A 17740-nucleotide genomic window follows, 5' to 3' on the forward strand; every position below is an offset into this window, starting at 1 on the left:
CCAGTTTTTCTTTAACATTAAGTAGTCTGGTGCATTCTCTTCTTGTTGTTTAGTAGCTTTTGATTTAGTCATTCGATTTTGGAAGCCAGAGGTTGGTTTGGTCTTTGGTGCCAGCCAGAAATAAATCCTGAGCGCTGTGTGTAGAGACTGAATAAAATTAGTCCCGATATTTGAGGTTTGGAACGGTTGTGTCAAGTTTCAATACGAACTACAACTGTACAACACTAAGTTGGCAATCTAAGAAATTTCAGGGGTGATGAGGAGAAATCCCTGGGAGGGACATACACATTAATAATAGTAAATAAATAAATACGCATACGTCTTATCGAGGCGGCCGCGGCCAGCTACAGCTACGACCGCCTATGGCTCTGGCTTTGCCTATCTACGGTGAATAGACCAGCCAATCCCATGAGCCAATTCATTGTCTGTTTTATTGTTTAATTTCTCCTCGTCGCTGTGTTTAGGTGTTGCCATCAAGGCGCGCTGTGCTACCGCTTTAATATTTTCCTAATCTGTCCTCATGTGTAAATTTGTCTGGCAATGACGTCTAAGTGGACAGTGTCTATTAGTACCCTTGTATCTGCTCTTGTAATATTTTACGCTTACTACTACAAGCAAGATTCGGACGAAGTGCTCCACGAACGACTTCAACAAATCCTTGATGGCTTACTGAAGGCTGAAAGAAAGGCGTCGGTGGATCCAAAGACTCGCATTGCAATTGGGTTCGGATCATGTCAAGACTTAATTGTTCAAAGTTCGGACGTCCTTGCTGGTCGAGAACCTACTAGTGAACCTCGTCATGTTGATGTGGTCCAAAATGAAGATGATCTCATGAGCGTATTCGCCTACTACTTCAGACATGGAGCTGCAGCAGAGTAAGTTATCGAAATATTAAAATTTTGTCGTTACGAAGTTGAGAAGAAAAGGGGCAACGCGTTTATCTCTGGCTTATCGAATGTGTGAAGGCGGATAACGTCAGACGGCCAACAGTACGTGTCGCAGAATGGTGCAAACAGGGGGTTGGATCCGTGACGTAACTCTGTTGTGAAAGTGACACGTCGAATGCATGAGCCTCCGCGTATTTATATACGCTCTGTGGAGCGAACATTTGTGGCTCTCCACGTACGTGTATGCAGCGCAGTTACATATCATTTTTGATTGGCTCACCATTGGATAGAACGGCGTTTCGATTTATTGATGTAGCTTGAGTGGATTGTTATTTACTTACGCTATATCACAGCACGTAATACAGCAATATCCTCATTAGACGAAGGGGGAATAGATCTTACACTGAGGCTGCACTTCATGGGTAATGCTTGCGTTAAAGAAAACACATCCATATCAAGGCCTGCAAAAACATTTCTGGTGCCTTCAAGATAAGGGCTCTATCCAGACCAGGCGTGCCACACGACCATTCTGCACGGAAAGCTAGTAGGGGTAGATCAGTCGTTCTGGAAGCAACGTGAAATAGTTTTGGACAATATGGCGGTGTCTTCCATGTGGCGGAAAGAAAAGAAAAGAAAAAGGCATTTGACGTCGCAATGAAAAAGCCTGAGCATGGGCAAATGAAAGGATGGACAACACGGTGTCTGGTCTGTTGTCCATCCTTTCTTCGCCCAAGCTTGGGTTTTTGTTGTTACGAAGTTTATCTACTTGAAGGCTTCTGCCCAGTGCCGGCATCTACGGGGGGACGGGGGCATGAGCCCACTTAGGGGAGCCAGAAGGACACCTTACGGGCAGGAAGCAGCAGCTTTAGGATGACAGAAGAGAGCAAGAAAATCAATAATAAAGGGGGGGGGTACAAATTTCTTGCTTATCCCCAGCAGGCGAAACGTAGATTTTTTTTTGTTCCGTGTTAGCACCGCGAAGCAACTGTGGCTATAAGTGGCGTAGAGACATGGACAGATGGAGAGAGGACAGCAGGAAGGAGTGGGGGACGAGGGGCAAAACGTAGATGCTGGCCCTGCTTGTGCCTGTGCCATTTTATCTGTCATTTGTCTACCATCTATCAGAGAAACCTGCAATTAAATTCTCAGAAGCACTGCCATTGTACTTGTACATGCATTGTTCTCGTGACTGTTAAGACCTGAAACTGAAATAGTCATTATGAGCACACCTAGGGTTGCCACCTTTCGTAGTGAAAAATACCAGCTGAGGGAGAGGAGGTGAAATAGAGGGAAAGGAGAAAATGTTGGAAAGGGAAAGTGGGTGAGGGGTGGAGAGTATACAGAGAGAAAGAAAGAACGAGCGTACTCGCTCAAGACAACAATGATGATAATAATGAATAACTAAGAAAACGACCGATGACTATGGAGTTGGGTCTGTGCTCCAGATTTATTCAAGCTGTAGTGGAATGCTGAAAGGAAAACCCCGTAAAAGCCCATATGAAAGGTGTTGAGCCACAAATACCGGCAAAAGGCTGCCGGTATCACCTTCCTACCGGCAACCGGCAGAGCGAGCAAATAACCGGCCTGATGGCAACCCTAAGCACACCAGCGTTTGCCTCAGAAAGCACTTCCCTTTCAGGCGTTTTGTCTCCAATGCCACGCTGTTTGATGACCTAACAAGAGTTGCTGCATCAGCAGAGAGTGCAGAGTACTTCATTGGAGGCAATGCCCCATTGATGGCCCGTCGCTTCGCCCTGGAAGGCTGTGAAGTGCTGCTCGGAGCTCACATGTCGGACAAATTGAGGAGTCAGCTGCCTCCAGGTGTCTCGGTAACTGGGCCCATCACTTCACGAGATGAGGTTCACATGCTACTCGAGTACCCTGCTGGCCAAGAATGGGGGCCTTATGTATCACCACGTGCCAACCGGTTTGTTTTGTGTGCTTTCTTCAAAGATTCTCTCAACATAAATTTTAGTTCACATTTTTTTGTGCCCTATGGGAAAAAAAGTAAATACACCACAAGCGATGCATGTGCCACGAAAAAGTGTATTCAAACATGTTTGGCCAGAAAGCAGACATGGTTGCTGATCAAAAGCCGATGCGGAACCTAGCGTCCCTCACAGACTCGCTTAGATTTCAACTTAAAAATAACCTTGTCTCCCCATTTTTGAAAAACTTTTTGTAATGTTTTGATATTGTTATTGCTAGCATAAATCTAATGTATGGCAATCGGTGTGTTCCTAAACCTACTCCCGAGTAGGGTAGATCACGTGACAGAGTTGTACCATGTGACCCTTTGTTGACCAGCGTTGTACCCGTGACCACGTGTTGCATATTTTCATATGGCCATGGGGGAGCACTACATGACCTTTTTATGAACCACAGCTGTAGCAGTTGAAACAGTAAAGTACAATTGCAAATGCAAATTTTGTTTATTGAAGACCCATCTCTGCTATTAGTTATGCAATGATAGTCCAGATATTACATTCAGAATTGCTCACGCGAAGCTAGGCCAATCAGTTCTCCAGATTTTACGACTTAACGTGGTGTTAAGCTACCTAGGGACTGTGGGAGTACTTATGTGTGTCTCACCGGTGTGCCTCACCATGATGGCACATGAGGGCTAACATTCTTGAATAAAACAGGCTACTTAACAACATCCAACTTGGTAACCTCCTAGGTATCTGACCAGTAACTTCTGAGGTACATTTTGTGTGTTAGCAGCGTAACACATTTACTAACATAGTTACATTATCACTGTTGGAGCTTAGCGGTGCTTCGCAGCAACATAAACACAGACCACAGTGGAGTATGTGTACACTTTTGCAATGACCGCTGCATGCTAATCTTCTGAATTCACCTTTCCAGCTTTATCATTCATAACGACCACAAAAATCCAACACTATCCTCGGTTGACAGCTTTGGACCTGAACTTGAGAAATTTGAAGCCGATCTGTTGGTGGTGGGAGGCCTCCAAATGATGGACAATTTTCCTTTTCAAGAGGGTGAGCCAAGAATGTGCCATAATTCGTTAGTTCTTTCCTTTCTCTAATTTGTTATTTCTCGCAACGATCTTGCAGGGCAGCGAGAGGCTCGCATACGGGAGGTGCAGGAAGTTATGAAATCCACATCTGTGCCTGTACATTTTGAAATGGCCTCATATACAGACACGAGCTTGCTTCATGAGCTGGTTGAGCACATCCTTCCATATTCCAATTCGCTGGGGATGAATGAACAGGAGCTTCCCAACCTGTACAACATCCTGAAGTACGGGAATGTATCTTACGTGTCGGACTCTTACCCACGCGTGGCCACCGTCTTGGACACAATGAGAGACGTCTACAGGTGAGGTCGCTCGTTACAAAAGATTCAGTCTACTCAGCCTACAACTCACATGGTCCTTCTTATGTGCTGCTCCGTTCGAGCCCGTTTAGGTTAAAATCGCCGAATTTAAATCTTCGTAATCCTCAGAAACAAAATTGTGCCCATTATCATGGGTGACTCACTGTGGAGCTCTGCACCATACTACTTTTACTGTTACGTAGGCATTCCTATTCTAACTGGGCTTATCTTCTTTTAGCACACACGACACCTTTAAATAACACATCAACTGGGTCGTATGGGGTATATGGGTTGTATGGGGTATATGGGTCGTACGGGGTATATGGGTCGTATAAAAATTGTGCTGAGTAATGACAAGCCACATTTTTTGTTTTGCGAGTTCAGAATTGCAGTCAGTCACTCAATCGTTTTTTGTTTTTTTTTATGTTAGTCTGTTGCAGAAAACCGATGGCACAAATGGGAGACGGTCCCTGGAACGACTGCACGTTCACACGCTGGCGTTTCAGGCCATTTTAGTGGCCCACAACTCTCCCTGGAAAAACTCCATGGCTTCGGCCGCCAAGGCAGCGCTAACTGCTCACCGCCATACTTGCGGTTCGCACGAGATAGACACAAAGCATGCTCGTGTCATCATGGATGATTCCTTCACCACAAGTAGAGGTTCAGGTGCCAAGCGCATTCCATTTGACAACGCACACCCTGTAGCATGTTGGCAGGAAGAGTTGTATGAGATCTGTGTGGCTCCTGTACTGGTATGCACAAAGGTGCTCCACACTGGAGGTGGTGGGGACAATGTTTCTGCAGCTGGACTGGTTTTGCAAGTTTAATTATGGCAGATTATAGGTTTTTGTTTGTTTGTATCATCATGGGTGACTCACTGGGGAGCTCTGCACCATACTACTTTTACTGTTACGTAGGCATTCCTGCTCTAACTGGGCTTATCTTCTTTTAGCACACACGACACCTTATAAATAATATAAATAACATATCCATATAAATAACACATCAACTGGGCCGTATGGGGTATATGGGTTGTATGGGGTATATGGGTCGTATGGGGTATATGGGTCGTAGTATTAAAAAAATCGAAGTTCTTTGAAACTGAGCAAAAATTTCTAGAGGCTTTTGATTGTTTCCGTGCTGTTCAGGGGAAATGAGGGCCTGAAAAATTGTTTAAGTCCTCTCTGTTTTCCATTGTCATATTGCTGGCCATTCAAACACATTGTACTCAGAAGAGTCTTAACTGAATGACTTTCTTTTCGTGTTTTTTAATGGTAGAGTGGCATTGTTGTTGTTGTGGTAGCATTGCTTTGGGCATTCCATTTAGACCACAGTCAGAACGTACAATTAAAAGTAGGAAACATGCATGACAGTGCCAGTTGAGGTCAGGTCTGTTTTCTAATTTGTGTGTGTGTAATATGTATGGTGCATGGAGGTTTTGCATGCTAGCACAGTTCATTCTTACAGTGCACTGAGAAGCAGACCACATTAGATCCTTACCAAACAATAAATGTTGAGCTGTTTATAGTTAGTACTCTTTGGAGTAGTGCTCCGTTTCTTGCACTTGCTATTTCTTGCTCTACATTTCGCATGCAATTTTCCAAGGAAAAAAATATTAAGTTGGTCTTAACACTTTGGATTTCATGCCTGGGCTATTGCGATAGGGTTATTCTTGCCAGTCAAAACTTTATCAATTAAAAATTATGGTGAACACAAGTAACAGAGAGTTAACCTTACAAGTTGTGCATGCCTTGATACTTACCTTATGCTTAAATTTGTCAAAAGATAAGTCTCCAAGATGTGATTGTTTGAAAATGACTATAATAACTAAGTTCTGAATTATACTCCTCCCCCATCTCTGCTCCTCCACCTTGCATTCATTTTTATGTGCTTGGGGGTAGTCTGGGATACTGCAGATATATATATATATATATGTACTGTAATCCAATCGGCCAAAGTATACAGAGATAGCACAGTTTGCACTCTTGTACTCACAGATAACCAACACATGTTGCCCATGGTGAGGCGCAATTGTCGATGGTACGTGCATGTTTTCAACATGTGCGCCTAGTCATTTTCCATTTTTAAAGGACATTCAAACTCTTGTTTCCTGACCTCCAGATGCATTAGAGGGAAAAAGTTTTTCTGTACTTTGACAGGAGGCATTTACTGCTTGAGGTATGCATGCAATCAAAGAAGACTAATGTGATTGATTTAGAAGAACGATATAACAGAAGTGTGACCGTGCATTCATACGAGCAACGTCCCCGCAGAATATTCTAGTGGAAGAAAAAAAAAAACTGCTCATGGGGTAGAAGTTCCACCGCATGTTATGTTGGGCATTCGCACCGTGCCTGGATATTGAGTGGCGTACGGCGTACCTAGCAGACGACACCGTCTTTTCCTGGCGTCTGCTACAGAACGTCTTATGGCCCTGTTGCAGGATATTCCCCATGGTTAGCAGTGCACAGAAAGAAATGACGTTGAGCACTTGCACCTACGTGGTAGCAGATGGCTACAGGGTCTTTCGCATCTTCTGCTGGAGTATTCTTTGGAATGTCGCCCGTGTGAATACATGGTGAATGGGGAACACCCAAAATGCTAAAAGTGAAACTGTGTGTGAATATGTGAAGTCATTTTCATTCTACCAAGATTTAAAGGAAGCTCTCCACATACATGTGGAAAGAAGTGGGTACAGTTTCCTTACTTGTATTCGTGTTGTCTGTCTTTTACAGGCTTAGAATTTTCTCGAACTCATAGCTTAGTCTTCTCAGTGTTTACGATGTCCCTGCATTTGTCTGCAATCCCTTGCACATCTGCCAAGGTCATGTTAAACTTGACGTAGGTGTTTGGATCATTTTCAGAACGAAGCAGTTTGCCTTTGGCTTCATTTCCTGTTTAGGACCAGTTTTTCTGTTGCAGCAACAAGTTGTGTGTGTACGTTTTAAGTCATGAAAAATACTGGTGTTAAGGGCAGCAGAAGCAGGATGGACAACGCAATACTCTGAATGGCATGTTTACCATCCTTGCCCTCAGCACTATGACCAGTTTTTGACGCACTGCTTTTGTGCTGCCCAGACAGTTGAGCAGCACAGCAGTTACAATATCTGAAGTGCATCGTCCAAGAAGTCTTGTGAATGTTGCATGCCTGCAACATCAGACAGGGCTGATTTTTTTCTTTTTTTTTGTAGACATCAAAGTGTAGTCTGTGTGTGTCATTTTGATACCAGTGAGACCAATATTTTTATACTGTTATAATCTGGCAAACATTCTTTTACAACAGTCAGCATAGAGAGCTTGAAAACTCTGTGCAAGCCACTAATCCAGCATAGAAATCCTCCAGATTATGAAATGTGCATTATTCGCTTTTGAAAAGTGTGTATTAGAAGAGCAAGGCTCTTAAATTCAGGCATAATAAACATCTAGAAAGTGCATACTGTTGTTTGTGTTGAACATGAGCTAACTTTTAACTTAGACATGCAGCATACTGTGGGAGGATGGACTCCACATGACAGGACCAGTCTGAAGCACAAACAGTGAAGATGTGTTACTTCAGAATCTATTAAGTAAAGGGCAAACCACAGGCCAAGTGGCACAATGAAGCACCTATCCTGGGCATGGGCTGTGAGCATCCGTTTCACGTAGCCTGCCAGAGCTTAAATGATTTACGTTTACGTAAATGATCACGTTTACAGCACTGTGAAACATGCAAGACAATGCAGGCGAAGTGACTTCTTAATGCATTAGCGTGCACAATGTTACGTTGCTCTTCCCAATTTGTTCCACAAGGTGTGGATGACTAAGATCATTGTGTGGGGAAAAGAGTTCGACAACAACTTTATTTTTAAGGTGATGAATGGGGAGTTTCATCGCCAGGGCGATACTCTACCCCATTGCTGATTGTGATGTGGGGAATGAAAGAATGAATTCCCTTACAATAAGGTACGAAGTGCTTTAGTGTCCAAAAATGTCAAAAGAGCTTTGAGGGTGCAGCATTGGTGGGCTGGATTTGGTCTGGGACCAAGCAATTTTGAGAGAGAGGGGGCGAGAGTCCAGCTGGTTAGGAGAACCGGAGAGTGTGGTTCGGAAAGGTTGGTAGTGTGTGTGTGCGTGAGAGGAGAGTTCTATACTGTAGCTGGTTTGTGTTCTTGGAGGCCTAACACTTTCGTTGAAGTGTGCTTTGTCAAGAAAACCTGTCAGTAGCTTGTTTTCACTAGAACCGAATAAGCTTTATGACATGCTCCTCGATTGCATCAGATAAGCGGTTCTTTGGGGCAGAGAGAGGCATTCCCAATACCGTTTCTAAGTATAACCTGGTGGCAAGTCCATGTGTGTCATCCACTTTTCATTGAAATAATTTTATTACTCATTGTTGCTGGTACAGATTATGTAGAACACGAGCAGGCTGCTATACATAAAGTACCCTGCCACTAAAAAATTTGATCCTATAGCTGTGGCAAAACAATATAAAATTTTCGTAAATTGTATCTGTTGCACACTACTTACTCAGTATGATATCGACTTACGCATAATTACTCGTATAAATTGCACATTTTCCACGTTCTTTGCTTGAGCTGCCAGACAACACACGTGACCTTTTAATAACAACCTTGTCTTTGATGAAGAGCTGCAGAAAATGGCGTACATTGAAACGAAACAGGTATAACAAGAATATCCCAGTGCACTCTGGGGCAAAAGTCCAGGAAATCTACAGCAAGTAACTGTGACGCTTCCTGTGGGCATGGTTAACCAGGGGCGCAAAGAACACAGCCGAAGATGACAGTACTGTGTTCTGTCGCACTCAGTGTGACCGAGCAATGTCAGAGAAGAAAGCAAGAATGTCATTGATAGAAAATTCTAACATAATCATGGAGCCAGGGTAGCAGCGTTGCACAAGGCTCTCTATGTATTTGTACTGGCGGATGAACTCATCCTGCATAGAGTGCCAGACGACCTGCAGGAGGTTTTCTTCTTCGCAAAGGTGCTTCTCCACTTTGCGGTACAGGCTCTCTAGACCTTTCTTCACCTCTTTTCCTGGATACTCCTTTATAACCTTTCGTAGCTCCTGCTTGCTGAAGGCCAACTGGTAGCCGACTTCATCTTCTTTCACACCCTGTGCAACCTGAAGGATGCACAAATACAGTGAAGCCTCGTTATAACGAACTCAACAGGACGAGAAAAATATTTGATGAAAGTGACAGTAGTCTCAGAAACACTGCAGGGGCATTAAAGAAGCACTGAGGTGACCACCAAAATTTTTTTTTTTTTTTTGTGCAGGGTGTTCTCCGACGGATAAACTGAGTTCCCGTGGAAGAACGATGAGCGAGGGCTCCGTTCCGCAGACCTTTGAAAAATTCTTCTCCTCGTGAGAAGAGCACACCGCAGAACGAGAGGACGTCATGACGCATGCTACTCCCCTCACGTCATGAGCGGCGTACAGCTCGTGACGTGACTGCTTTCTCAGACAGTTTTTTGTAAATTCGATTGAACAGCTATTACGCACCGCAGAGCGAAAACATTTTGCATGGTGACTCCTGGTGGACAGCTTGACAGATGAGGCAGGATAGTGAGCGACGTTAAATGTCACCTCGTTGCTCGTTTAAGACAACCATGCGAGCCAGCAAACACACCTTGGTGGTAAGCATCTCGGGGAAACCTTTTAATTCAGGATTTTTTTTTTCTTTTTAAAATACTCCAGTACCTGCTGTAGAGCTTTCACCGGTTTGCACTAAACAGAGTTGGCTGGCGGTATACTCCGAATAATTCAGTTTGAAACACAAGGGAAGGGCAGGGTACCTTGTTCTGGACTCCTTCAAAGAACTGATTAAGCTTGTCTAACGGTCGTCCAAAGTAATGCGTCACATAAGCCTGTAGGGCTTCGGAGTATCGCTGTTTGGCTTCTTTGCGCTCCGGTTCAAGGCACGGAATCTTCAGCTGGTACAGCAGCGTAAACAAGTGATGAAAATTCTCCATGCGTACCACCTAATAGAAGAATAAAGTGTTTGCACACGAAACGGCTCGAAAGTGGCAACAGAAATAGAGAATTAATGCGCATATAAAATAGGGCTACCTCTTGGGGTGTCCTAGCGTGCTCTCCCGAAACTTTGGTAATGGCGTCGAACATAGACCGGACCAGTCGAGTGTACCATTTGTCCAGGTCTGCTCGACGATCAGAGCCTCGGAAGACAGCTTCGGCTTGTTGCGCAAACTCTTCAAATTGCGTGATGAAGGCCAAGATGCCGCATTTTGACTTTTTAGGTGCTTTAGCTTCTTCTATACTGTGTACCTGGCAGGAAGATGGTATTGTTCTAAGTTCCATTTGTGTTTGACCAGCAAAGAACAAGTACCATACTTTGGGGAACTACAGTGTACCATCACAGACAACAAAGTGGGGATGATGACCACGTGATGATTGTCATGCACACAGTCGACCTTGCCAAATGTAGTGAGCAGTCGTGCAAAAATGCGAATTTATTTTAGTCATCCAATGTCCATGTTTGTTATCGCTTCTGTGCATACATGGAAGGTGATGCAATAACATTTTCTAAATAAGAATGCGGTGTACGTTATATGTCATTCAGACATCACATTGGTGTGATCCACTGAAATTTTGTCGAGTCTAACATAACAAAATATGGTGGTTTTGCCTATTTTTGAGATGAGTAATTGGGGAGTGTTATGACAGATATTGGGTCATGGGCTAGTGCTTTTTCCCTTCGTGCAATAGGATGCCATACCAGCTGAGTTAATGAAAATTGATATACTAGTCATATCTGGTTCCCCTAGGTCAGAGCTCCAATAATCACCTTCCAATGAGTCACCTGTGTTGTAGATGGATCCTGCTTTTCCACATCATGGCAAATCTGACATTGTTTTTTTGTTGTGGCAGTTGGAATACGACTCACAGCTCATTGGAACATTTTGCTCCACGCCTACCTGTCATTTACAAAACTGTGTACCCAGAGAAACAGACAATCATTACCTTTGTATTATGTACAGCGGATGGCTACAATTAAATGTGGGCAGGTATACCTTTTCACTCATGTATCTGTCAAAGTTCCGCTTGGCCTGAATAACCATGGATCCAAATGTCATGCTGAGAAAAGACCCTGTATCTTGCGCTGACATCACATGCTGGTTTAGACGTACGAGGAGGTGCATTGAATAGGCTCCATCCAGCTTGTCGTATGTCTCCAAGAAATTTCTCAGCTCGTTCTCCAAGGAGGGAAACAATAACGCCATTGTTTTGCGTACTTCTTCGTTGAGCAATTTCTCTTTCTTCTGCACCGTTGTCAGCGTCTCATCGGACGATGCGCGTGATGGCAAGCTGGCAGACGCGTCTAAGGCAGCCGAAGAATGCGTGCTAACCGACGGATGAATTTTAGACGAAAGGCCAAAGAACGTAACGCAGAACTGCTGTTCGGCGAGGCAAACTGGTTCGAGCATGCTCAGAATACGTTCCAAGATCGCATCGAAACGTTCCCTATTTTCTGCAGACTCCGCAAGAGATAAATCTTGCATTGAGCCCCCTGTCCAGGTACCCCTACGCTCCAAGGTCGACGTCTTTCCCGAGAGCTTCTCGCGTGCCTGCTCAAAGAAGTTGCGAATCTCTTTCTCGTACAGCTTACTTGTGGCATTTATGTAAACCTGATGCAGAACCTGGTAGCGCGACAGATCTGCCCGTTTAAGCCACTGCATGAGTTCTGTGTACGGCCTGAGTTCATTATGGCTTCCTGTGTGCTTTGTGAGGGTGATTTCGTTCTGGGTTTTCAGCGTGTCATAACCGAGACGAAGAAACGATTTATTTAGCTGGTGGGATAGCGTCGTACTAAACTTGTCTTTAAGTTTATCGAACAGCTTAAACTGTTCCTGCACAGCTGACATCCTTGCAAGACCAGGGTGAATCTGCGCATTCATCGCATCCTCAAGCGCCTTAGCAGCTGCGGTACATGCCTGGATGCCGTCGTGACTTCGTAATTCACCATTAAGTAACGCCATCTGGTGCTGGTGGCTCAGGTCCAACTGGTTCACAACACTTTCGAGTTCACGTAATAACTGCATGTTATTGTTGTGCTGTATGTGTATCACTGCATCTTTCTCTTCCATGCGCAGCACACTGTCACGGACTGTTCGTAAAAGGTCATCGTATGCGTCTAACCGACGTTCTAGTCGCGACAGTTCATCTAATGCCGCCTGTGTCATTTCCATTAGACCCTGAACGCGCCGTTCCGACTCCATGATAGTGTGAACGTTCGACGCATCTAAGCTCGAAAGTTCGCGAGCCAACTGTTCCGTGAATGCTTCGGCGTTGTTAATAGCAAACTCGTATTTGGCCATCAGATTTTCGAGGTCTACTTCCTCGCGTTGGGTCAAGGCTTGGTAGTCGTCGACTTCATCAGCGATGCCTTTCTCTGGCGTTGCCAATTTCGCGTCGTCTTCCTCCAGGAGGCCCTTGGGAAAATTTTCGAAGCGAGGTCGCTGTTGCAGCACGTAGTGCGTACACAGCCTCCACAGGCACTTGAGGAAGGCATTGCGTTCGGGGATGCTCACGGCTTGCCACTTGTACACTTTGTCGAAATGTAAGTCGAACTCAGCTGTGTCGGCTTCGCTCTTGCCATCGACGAGCTTGAGGTCACGAAGGCCCCAGCTATTTTTCTTCTTGTACGCATCCTTGTCAGTGTTCTTTACTTGCCAGATTGTCACCCGAACCGGCTTGTCCGTACTCACCACGGCGCACAGGAAACTTATTTTTTTCTTCTTAGTAGCTTTCACAACACTCACGAAATCGACGAGGCGTTCGTCGTTTGGGCGGAAGAGTTCACTTTGAAGTGAATGCCGAGTGGCGGCCATGGCAGCTTGAGAAAGTTTAGGAAGTAATAGGTGATGGGACTTCTGTAGGCGTTTCCTGACATTCGTACGTCGCCATGTTCAAAAATCGTTCTGACTGAGTCAGCCAAAGCCTCACCCCGTACACGCTGCACGGGGAATATCCCCTTCTACCATCAATGAAATAAAATTTTTATTCGATTTATCTTGTTCTACAAACCAGTAAGCCGCGTATTGCTTATTGCACGTGACATACGTATACGACACAGACGAACAACACCATTGGCCGTACTGTGCTTGTTGGATGCACTGATCTCGATTGTAATCACTGATCTCGATTGTAAAAGGCTGGATCGCGGATAGGGAGCGCGAGCGTGAAGAAACCGGCCGCCATCTTACGGTGCCCACAACAGTCGCCGCAGTGATCATAGCAACTTCTTGCAATTACGGTCGTACCAACCGTACTGGCAAGGATACAGGGCCTAAATTTATACAGGTGAGTCACTCTTCATCAAGGAATAAATAGGCGTCCATTCTGTATATTTAGTTGACCATTATGAAGTGTTTTTTTTGCCCAAAACGAGCACTGGATGCAGGTTGCTTGATCGCTCTTTCGACGTTCAATCGAGCACACTTGCATTTTACCCGGCGGCAAATACAGTTTGAGTGCATAATATGCTTGAAAGAACACGTTACACTACACAGGTAGTGTTGTCATCAATATATGTGCGAGCACTCGAACGCTTTTTTGCATGCATTGCTAGCATGGTACACGGTGTTCTCTGCGGAAGCAAGTGCCACATTCATTTCTTTGAATTACCTTCGCGCACAAGTTCGGTATTACGTCATAATGAGACCACGATTGTCACCCTTTTTCATGTATTGGTATTGTTTTGTGCATTGGTTTGATTTGTGACAAAGAATCCTACGTAACGGTGGTGTGGCGCGACTTGAATAACGCCTTTGTCTGAGCTGTATCGTCATCTTGTTACGATAGTAATAATTTGTAGCGTTTCGTGCTATTTGAAGCAGTTTTTAAGGCAAAAGTGGTCTCTCAATACAGGTTTCGTCATGAGGGCTACCCAGTGAATAATCTGCGTAGTGTGAAACGGCTGGGTGTACAGGTAAATATCACGTTCCTCATCCGCTGGTTTCTACTTCACAGGAAGGAACAACCTCAGTGCACGCACTGTGGTTAGCCTCTCTCAGTTTTGCATATTTTCTTACATGTTCACATCAGAAACACACCTTACACTTTAGGCTCCTTCACCCAGCAATATAATAATTAGAGATTATAATTTTTTTTTAGAAGATACAGGGATTGTAAACCATGTTTTAAACTGATGTTTTAACATTTGTCCAATGCATTTATTAAACAACATATTCATTTTTAACTGGTTGCACCCAAACCAATGTTCTGATGTATTATTTCCTTTGTTGTCGATGCACCATAAAAATTGGAATAATCATCATCAATGCAGGTTACTTCACAGCTGCCTCGACATACTCAAGAAATGGGTGCAGAACCTGCGTAATGCCCACAAACTTTGACTACCACAGCACCTCCAGAAAGTACAGGCATATGTGTCACATGGGATTTTTAAAGGCATTCACAGTATATAATGCCTTGTGTCGCGATATTTTGTACGTTTATATATGCTTGTTTGGTCTTTTTCAACAGTTTTCGTCTTCTAGAGCCTAAATATTCGTATAGTATTAACTAATTTATCAACAGTAAGCATATATGTTATAATGTAATCCTTCACGCTCTCTTTGTTCTGTTTTCTTGCGCTCCTCTTTCTTCCCTTCGTTAATGGCTTCGTGTAACTGTAGCACATCTGCGAGGGCGACACCCTCGCCCCTCGTTGTTTTGTATGTATTTGTGTTAAAATAAAGTTGAGCCACAGTGGTACCAGCGCTCGGGTCCATGCTCTGGGCCTATTTAAGCGGCAGCCTGGTCCACTGTAGGCAGTTCGTCTTCTGGAAACTGTCTTGGTTGTTGCTTACTCCGTTCCATCGTCCCTCTTCCCGCCTTGTGTGAGGACTTTGTTCTTCCCTCGGCTGTGGGAGACGTGGACAAGGGACAAGCTCCCCTTCCGGCTGTGGAAAACTAAGTTTTCCCGCCTGTGTTGTGTGGAGCACAGCTATCAGGGCAGCCTTTCCAGAAAGAACAAACTCCAACGCGATCAAATTTAGACGCGACACTTGTATGAACTGTTGTAGATCTAAGCAGCCTCTACAGTACACTCTCAGAAATTAAAACCGTGAGAACCGTGATAATTGTTTCAGTTAATAGGCATGCACATATATGCTATAAGAAGAAAATTATTTCTTGAGAATGTACTTCTCTGGCTGCTGGTGTTGTTTACATCTACTGTTGATCACATTCATTTATCACATATTATATTCTTATATATATTATTATATTAACACATATTTGATCACATTAAATTCAAAATTCATCATATATAAGAAAATACCAGGAGGGAAGTTGCTATTCATTGCGCATTCTAACCTAAAATTGAGTGCTACAAATTTAGAGAGAGTACCTGTCCATTGTCATTCCTAAAATATATATTGTCATTGTAGCAAGGTCATAAAACAATAAATGTAGTCTTTTGTGACCTCCCTGCACGTTCATTGTATCCTGAAATGCATAAGTGCAAGAAATAACTTGAATAAACTTGATGTTGTATAAACTTGATATAAAATGTTGAATAAACTTGAACTTGTATATTCTCTTTACTCACCATCAGTGACCTTCTTTACAAAAGCATATCGTGTTAGATTTTTTTTGTTTACGTTTCACAGACGGGGGTACACGAGGGCCAAGATGACAAAATCACAACTGTTTCAAGCTCCAAATCGTCCTGTTGCAATTATCCTGTTGCAGACCACATGTGTGTAGTGCAAGAAGGCCCTTGCACATCAAAATGTAAGATGGGAGTCACAGTTAATGCAAAGTGGTTCCTATGAGAGACTTCGATGCTGAACAAAATTGTGCAAACTGCGGAAGGTGCCATAGAAGATATTCAGAAAGCGTGTCTGGTCTCACAACGGTGCTACGACGCTCTCTTTTAGATGACGATGATACTCATTGGAGTTTCAGATGTGCAGCTGCATTTTTTCGAACGTGCTCCACATAACAAGCATGACAAAGTCAGCACTGGAGAGCAGGCCCCCGTTCCTAAGCAGCTTTGCTCACGCTGCAGTTGTATTCAGCAAAAGCATGTGAGTGCTGGAGAAGGACATTCAGTTTGGCACAACCGCGCCTGCAAATAATCAGAACAAATGAAGGAAGAAACAAACAAACATAGAAGGGCTGTACTTCAAAAAGAGGTAAATCTTCTGTCTCAAGGAGGTGTTACCACTTTTAAGTAACTTAATTGATGAAGCTTACATCACTACCTGATTAACTGTCCTAACGAGCGTGTTCTAATTGCGTGAAGCAATTAAATCACGCTCACAACGTATTTGGGCTGCTTCGGTGTGTCCATATTTGTGAGGCAAAGCACCGCAGTCGTTCACTAGAAGACACTTTCTGCGGCGGTGCTTGATATAAATCATACGAAACCGATACTCGGCTAAAACAACGGCTGTGATTCTACAGAATGATCTCTTTCTGCCATGCGAGTATATCCTTTCCCGGACCGTTCTTTATGGAACAATTTTTGTCCAGAACGCAGCACGGGATATTACATACATGGTGGTTGTTAACCTCACATCGTTTCTTGTTCAAATATTGGTTGGGAAACGTACTGTAGTGCAATCCCCAGCGCTGCACTGCTGTGACGGTCTAGTTTCGGAATGCAAAACATAACGTAATTAAGAATCGAACGGCAGGACACCTGTGAAACACTGTTAGGATACATCAGTATACTGGCACCTTACAAAATTGTGTGATGACAAGCAACGATCAACGCCTGCAGCGCTATAAATACTCAGAATCTCCGTTGCCTCCCATTGTTTTCTATGGGCGCACACTGCGCTTTAGGGCCTCCCAACATGGCGGCCCGAATGCACGCCTCTCCCCCGCGAGCCCCTCTCCCATGCGCCATCCAGCCTTTATAGATAGAGATCAGTGATTGTAATAGAGATCAGTGGTTGGATGTGTTGGATCAGCGCCGGTTGGATATGTCATTGGATGTGTGCTGCGCGATCACTGCGGATGGTTGCGGACTCGCGGTAAATTTAATTCGGTTTTGTGCTCTTCTCGCGAGGTCGCCTGCAGGATTGGCATCGCAGGATCCACGGCATCCGAAACGCTGTCTCCGTTTTTGAAAACGGTGCCAGCAAGGAGTCTTCTTGTTACCTCTCATTTCTTTGGTCCCCAGCGCCGGTGCGTTGTCAGAAAGTGCTGCATCTATTGTTTACAGAAACTTCGGTTATAGGCTTCTTTTGATATGTTGTTACTCCTGCTCTGTCGCAACCAGAACGCGGATAATTATGCACTAAAAACTCCTGAAATGTGCATGCAACTATGCACTAAAAGAGTTTCTAAATGTGCAGTAAAAACTCTGATAAAAAATTATCACTGGCGACGTACTCGCCGGAGGATTGTCGGACTTTCGGCATTTGCCTTCTGGAAACTTTTGCCACCATTGAGGAAGTCTTTGGACAATTTTTAATTGAGGGAAATTTATTGTTTTCAATTGAACTCTGAAAATTGCTAAGCGAACCTCACT

General features: G+C 44.1%; 2 protein-coding genes across 2 annotated transcripts; one reads left to right on the forward strand and one right to left on the reverse strand.

The window, feature by feature from the left end:
• The first annotated feature begins 420 nt into the window (after positions 1-420).
• On the forward strand, positions 421-7663 carry LOC135401240 (ADP-dependent glucokinase-like). The gene is made up of 5 exons (XM_064633523.1): positions 421-875; positions 2527-2814; positions 3756-3892; positions 3968-4232; positions 4660-7663. Exons 1-5 carry the CDS (start codon positions 541-543, stop codon positions 5054-5056), a joined length of 1422 nt encoding a protein of 473 aa, XP_064489593.1. The 5' UTR covers positions 421-540; the 3' UTR covers positions 5057-7663.
• Positions 7664-8568: 905 nt separating this feature from the next.
• Positions 8569-13299, reverse strand: LOC135401236 (exocyst complex component 1-like). The gene is made up of 4 exons (XM_064633519.1): positions 11262-13299; positions 10300-10515; positions 10026-10211; positions 8569-9351 (listed from the first exon to the last, which is right to left on the reverse strand). Exons 1-4 carry the CDS (start codon positions 13077-13079, stop codon positions 9031-9033), a joined length of 2541 nt encoding a protein of 846 aa, XP_064489589.1. The 5' UTR covers positions 13080-13299; the 3' UTR covers positions 8569-9030.
• Between the last annotated feature and the right edge of the window lie 4441 nt (positions 13300-17740).

The sequence above is a fragment of the Ornithodoros turicata genome, chromosome 7, assembly GCF_037126465.1.
Source record: "Ornithodoros turicata isolate Travis chromosome 7, ASM3712646v1, whole genome shotgun sequence".
Taxonomy (NCBI): Eukaryota; Metazoa; Arthropoda; class Arachnida; order Ixodida; family Argasidae; genus Ornithodoros; species Ornithodoros turicata.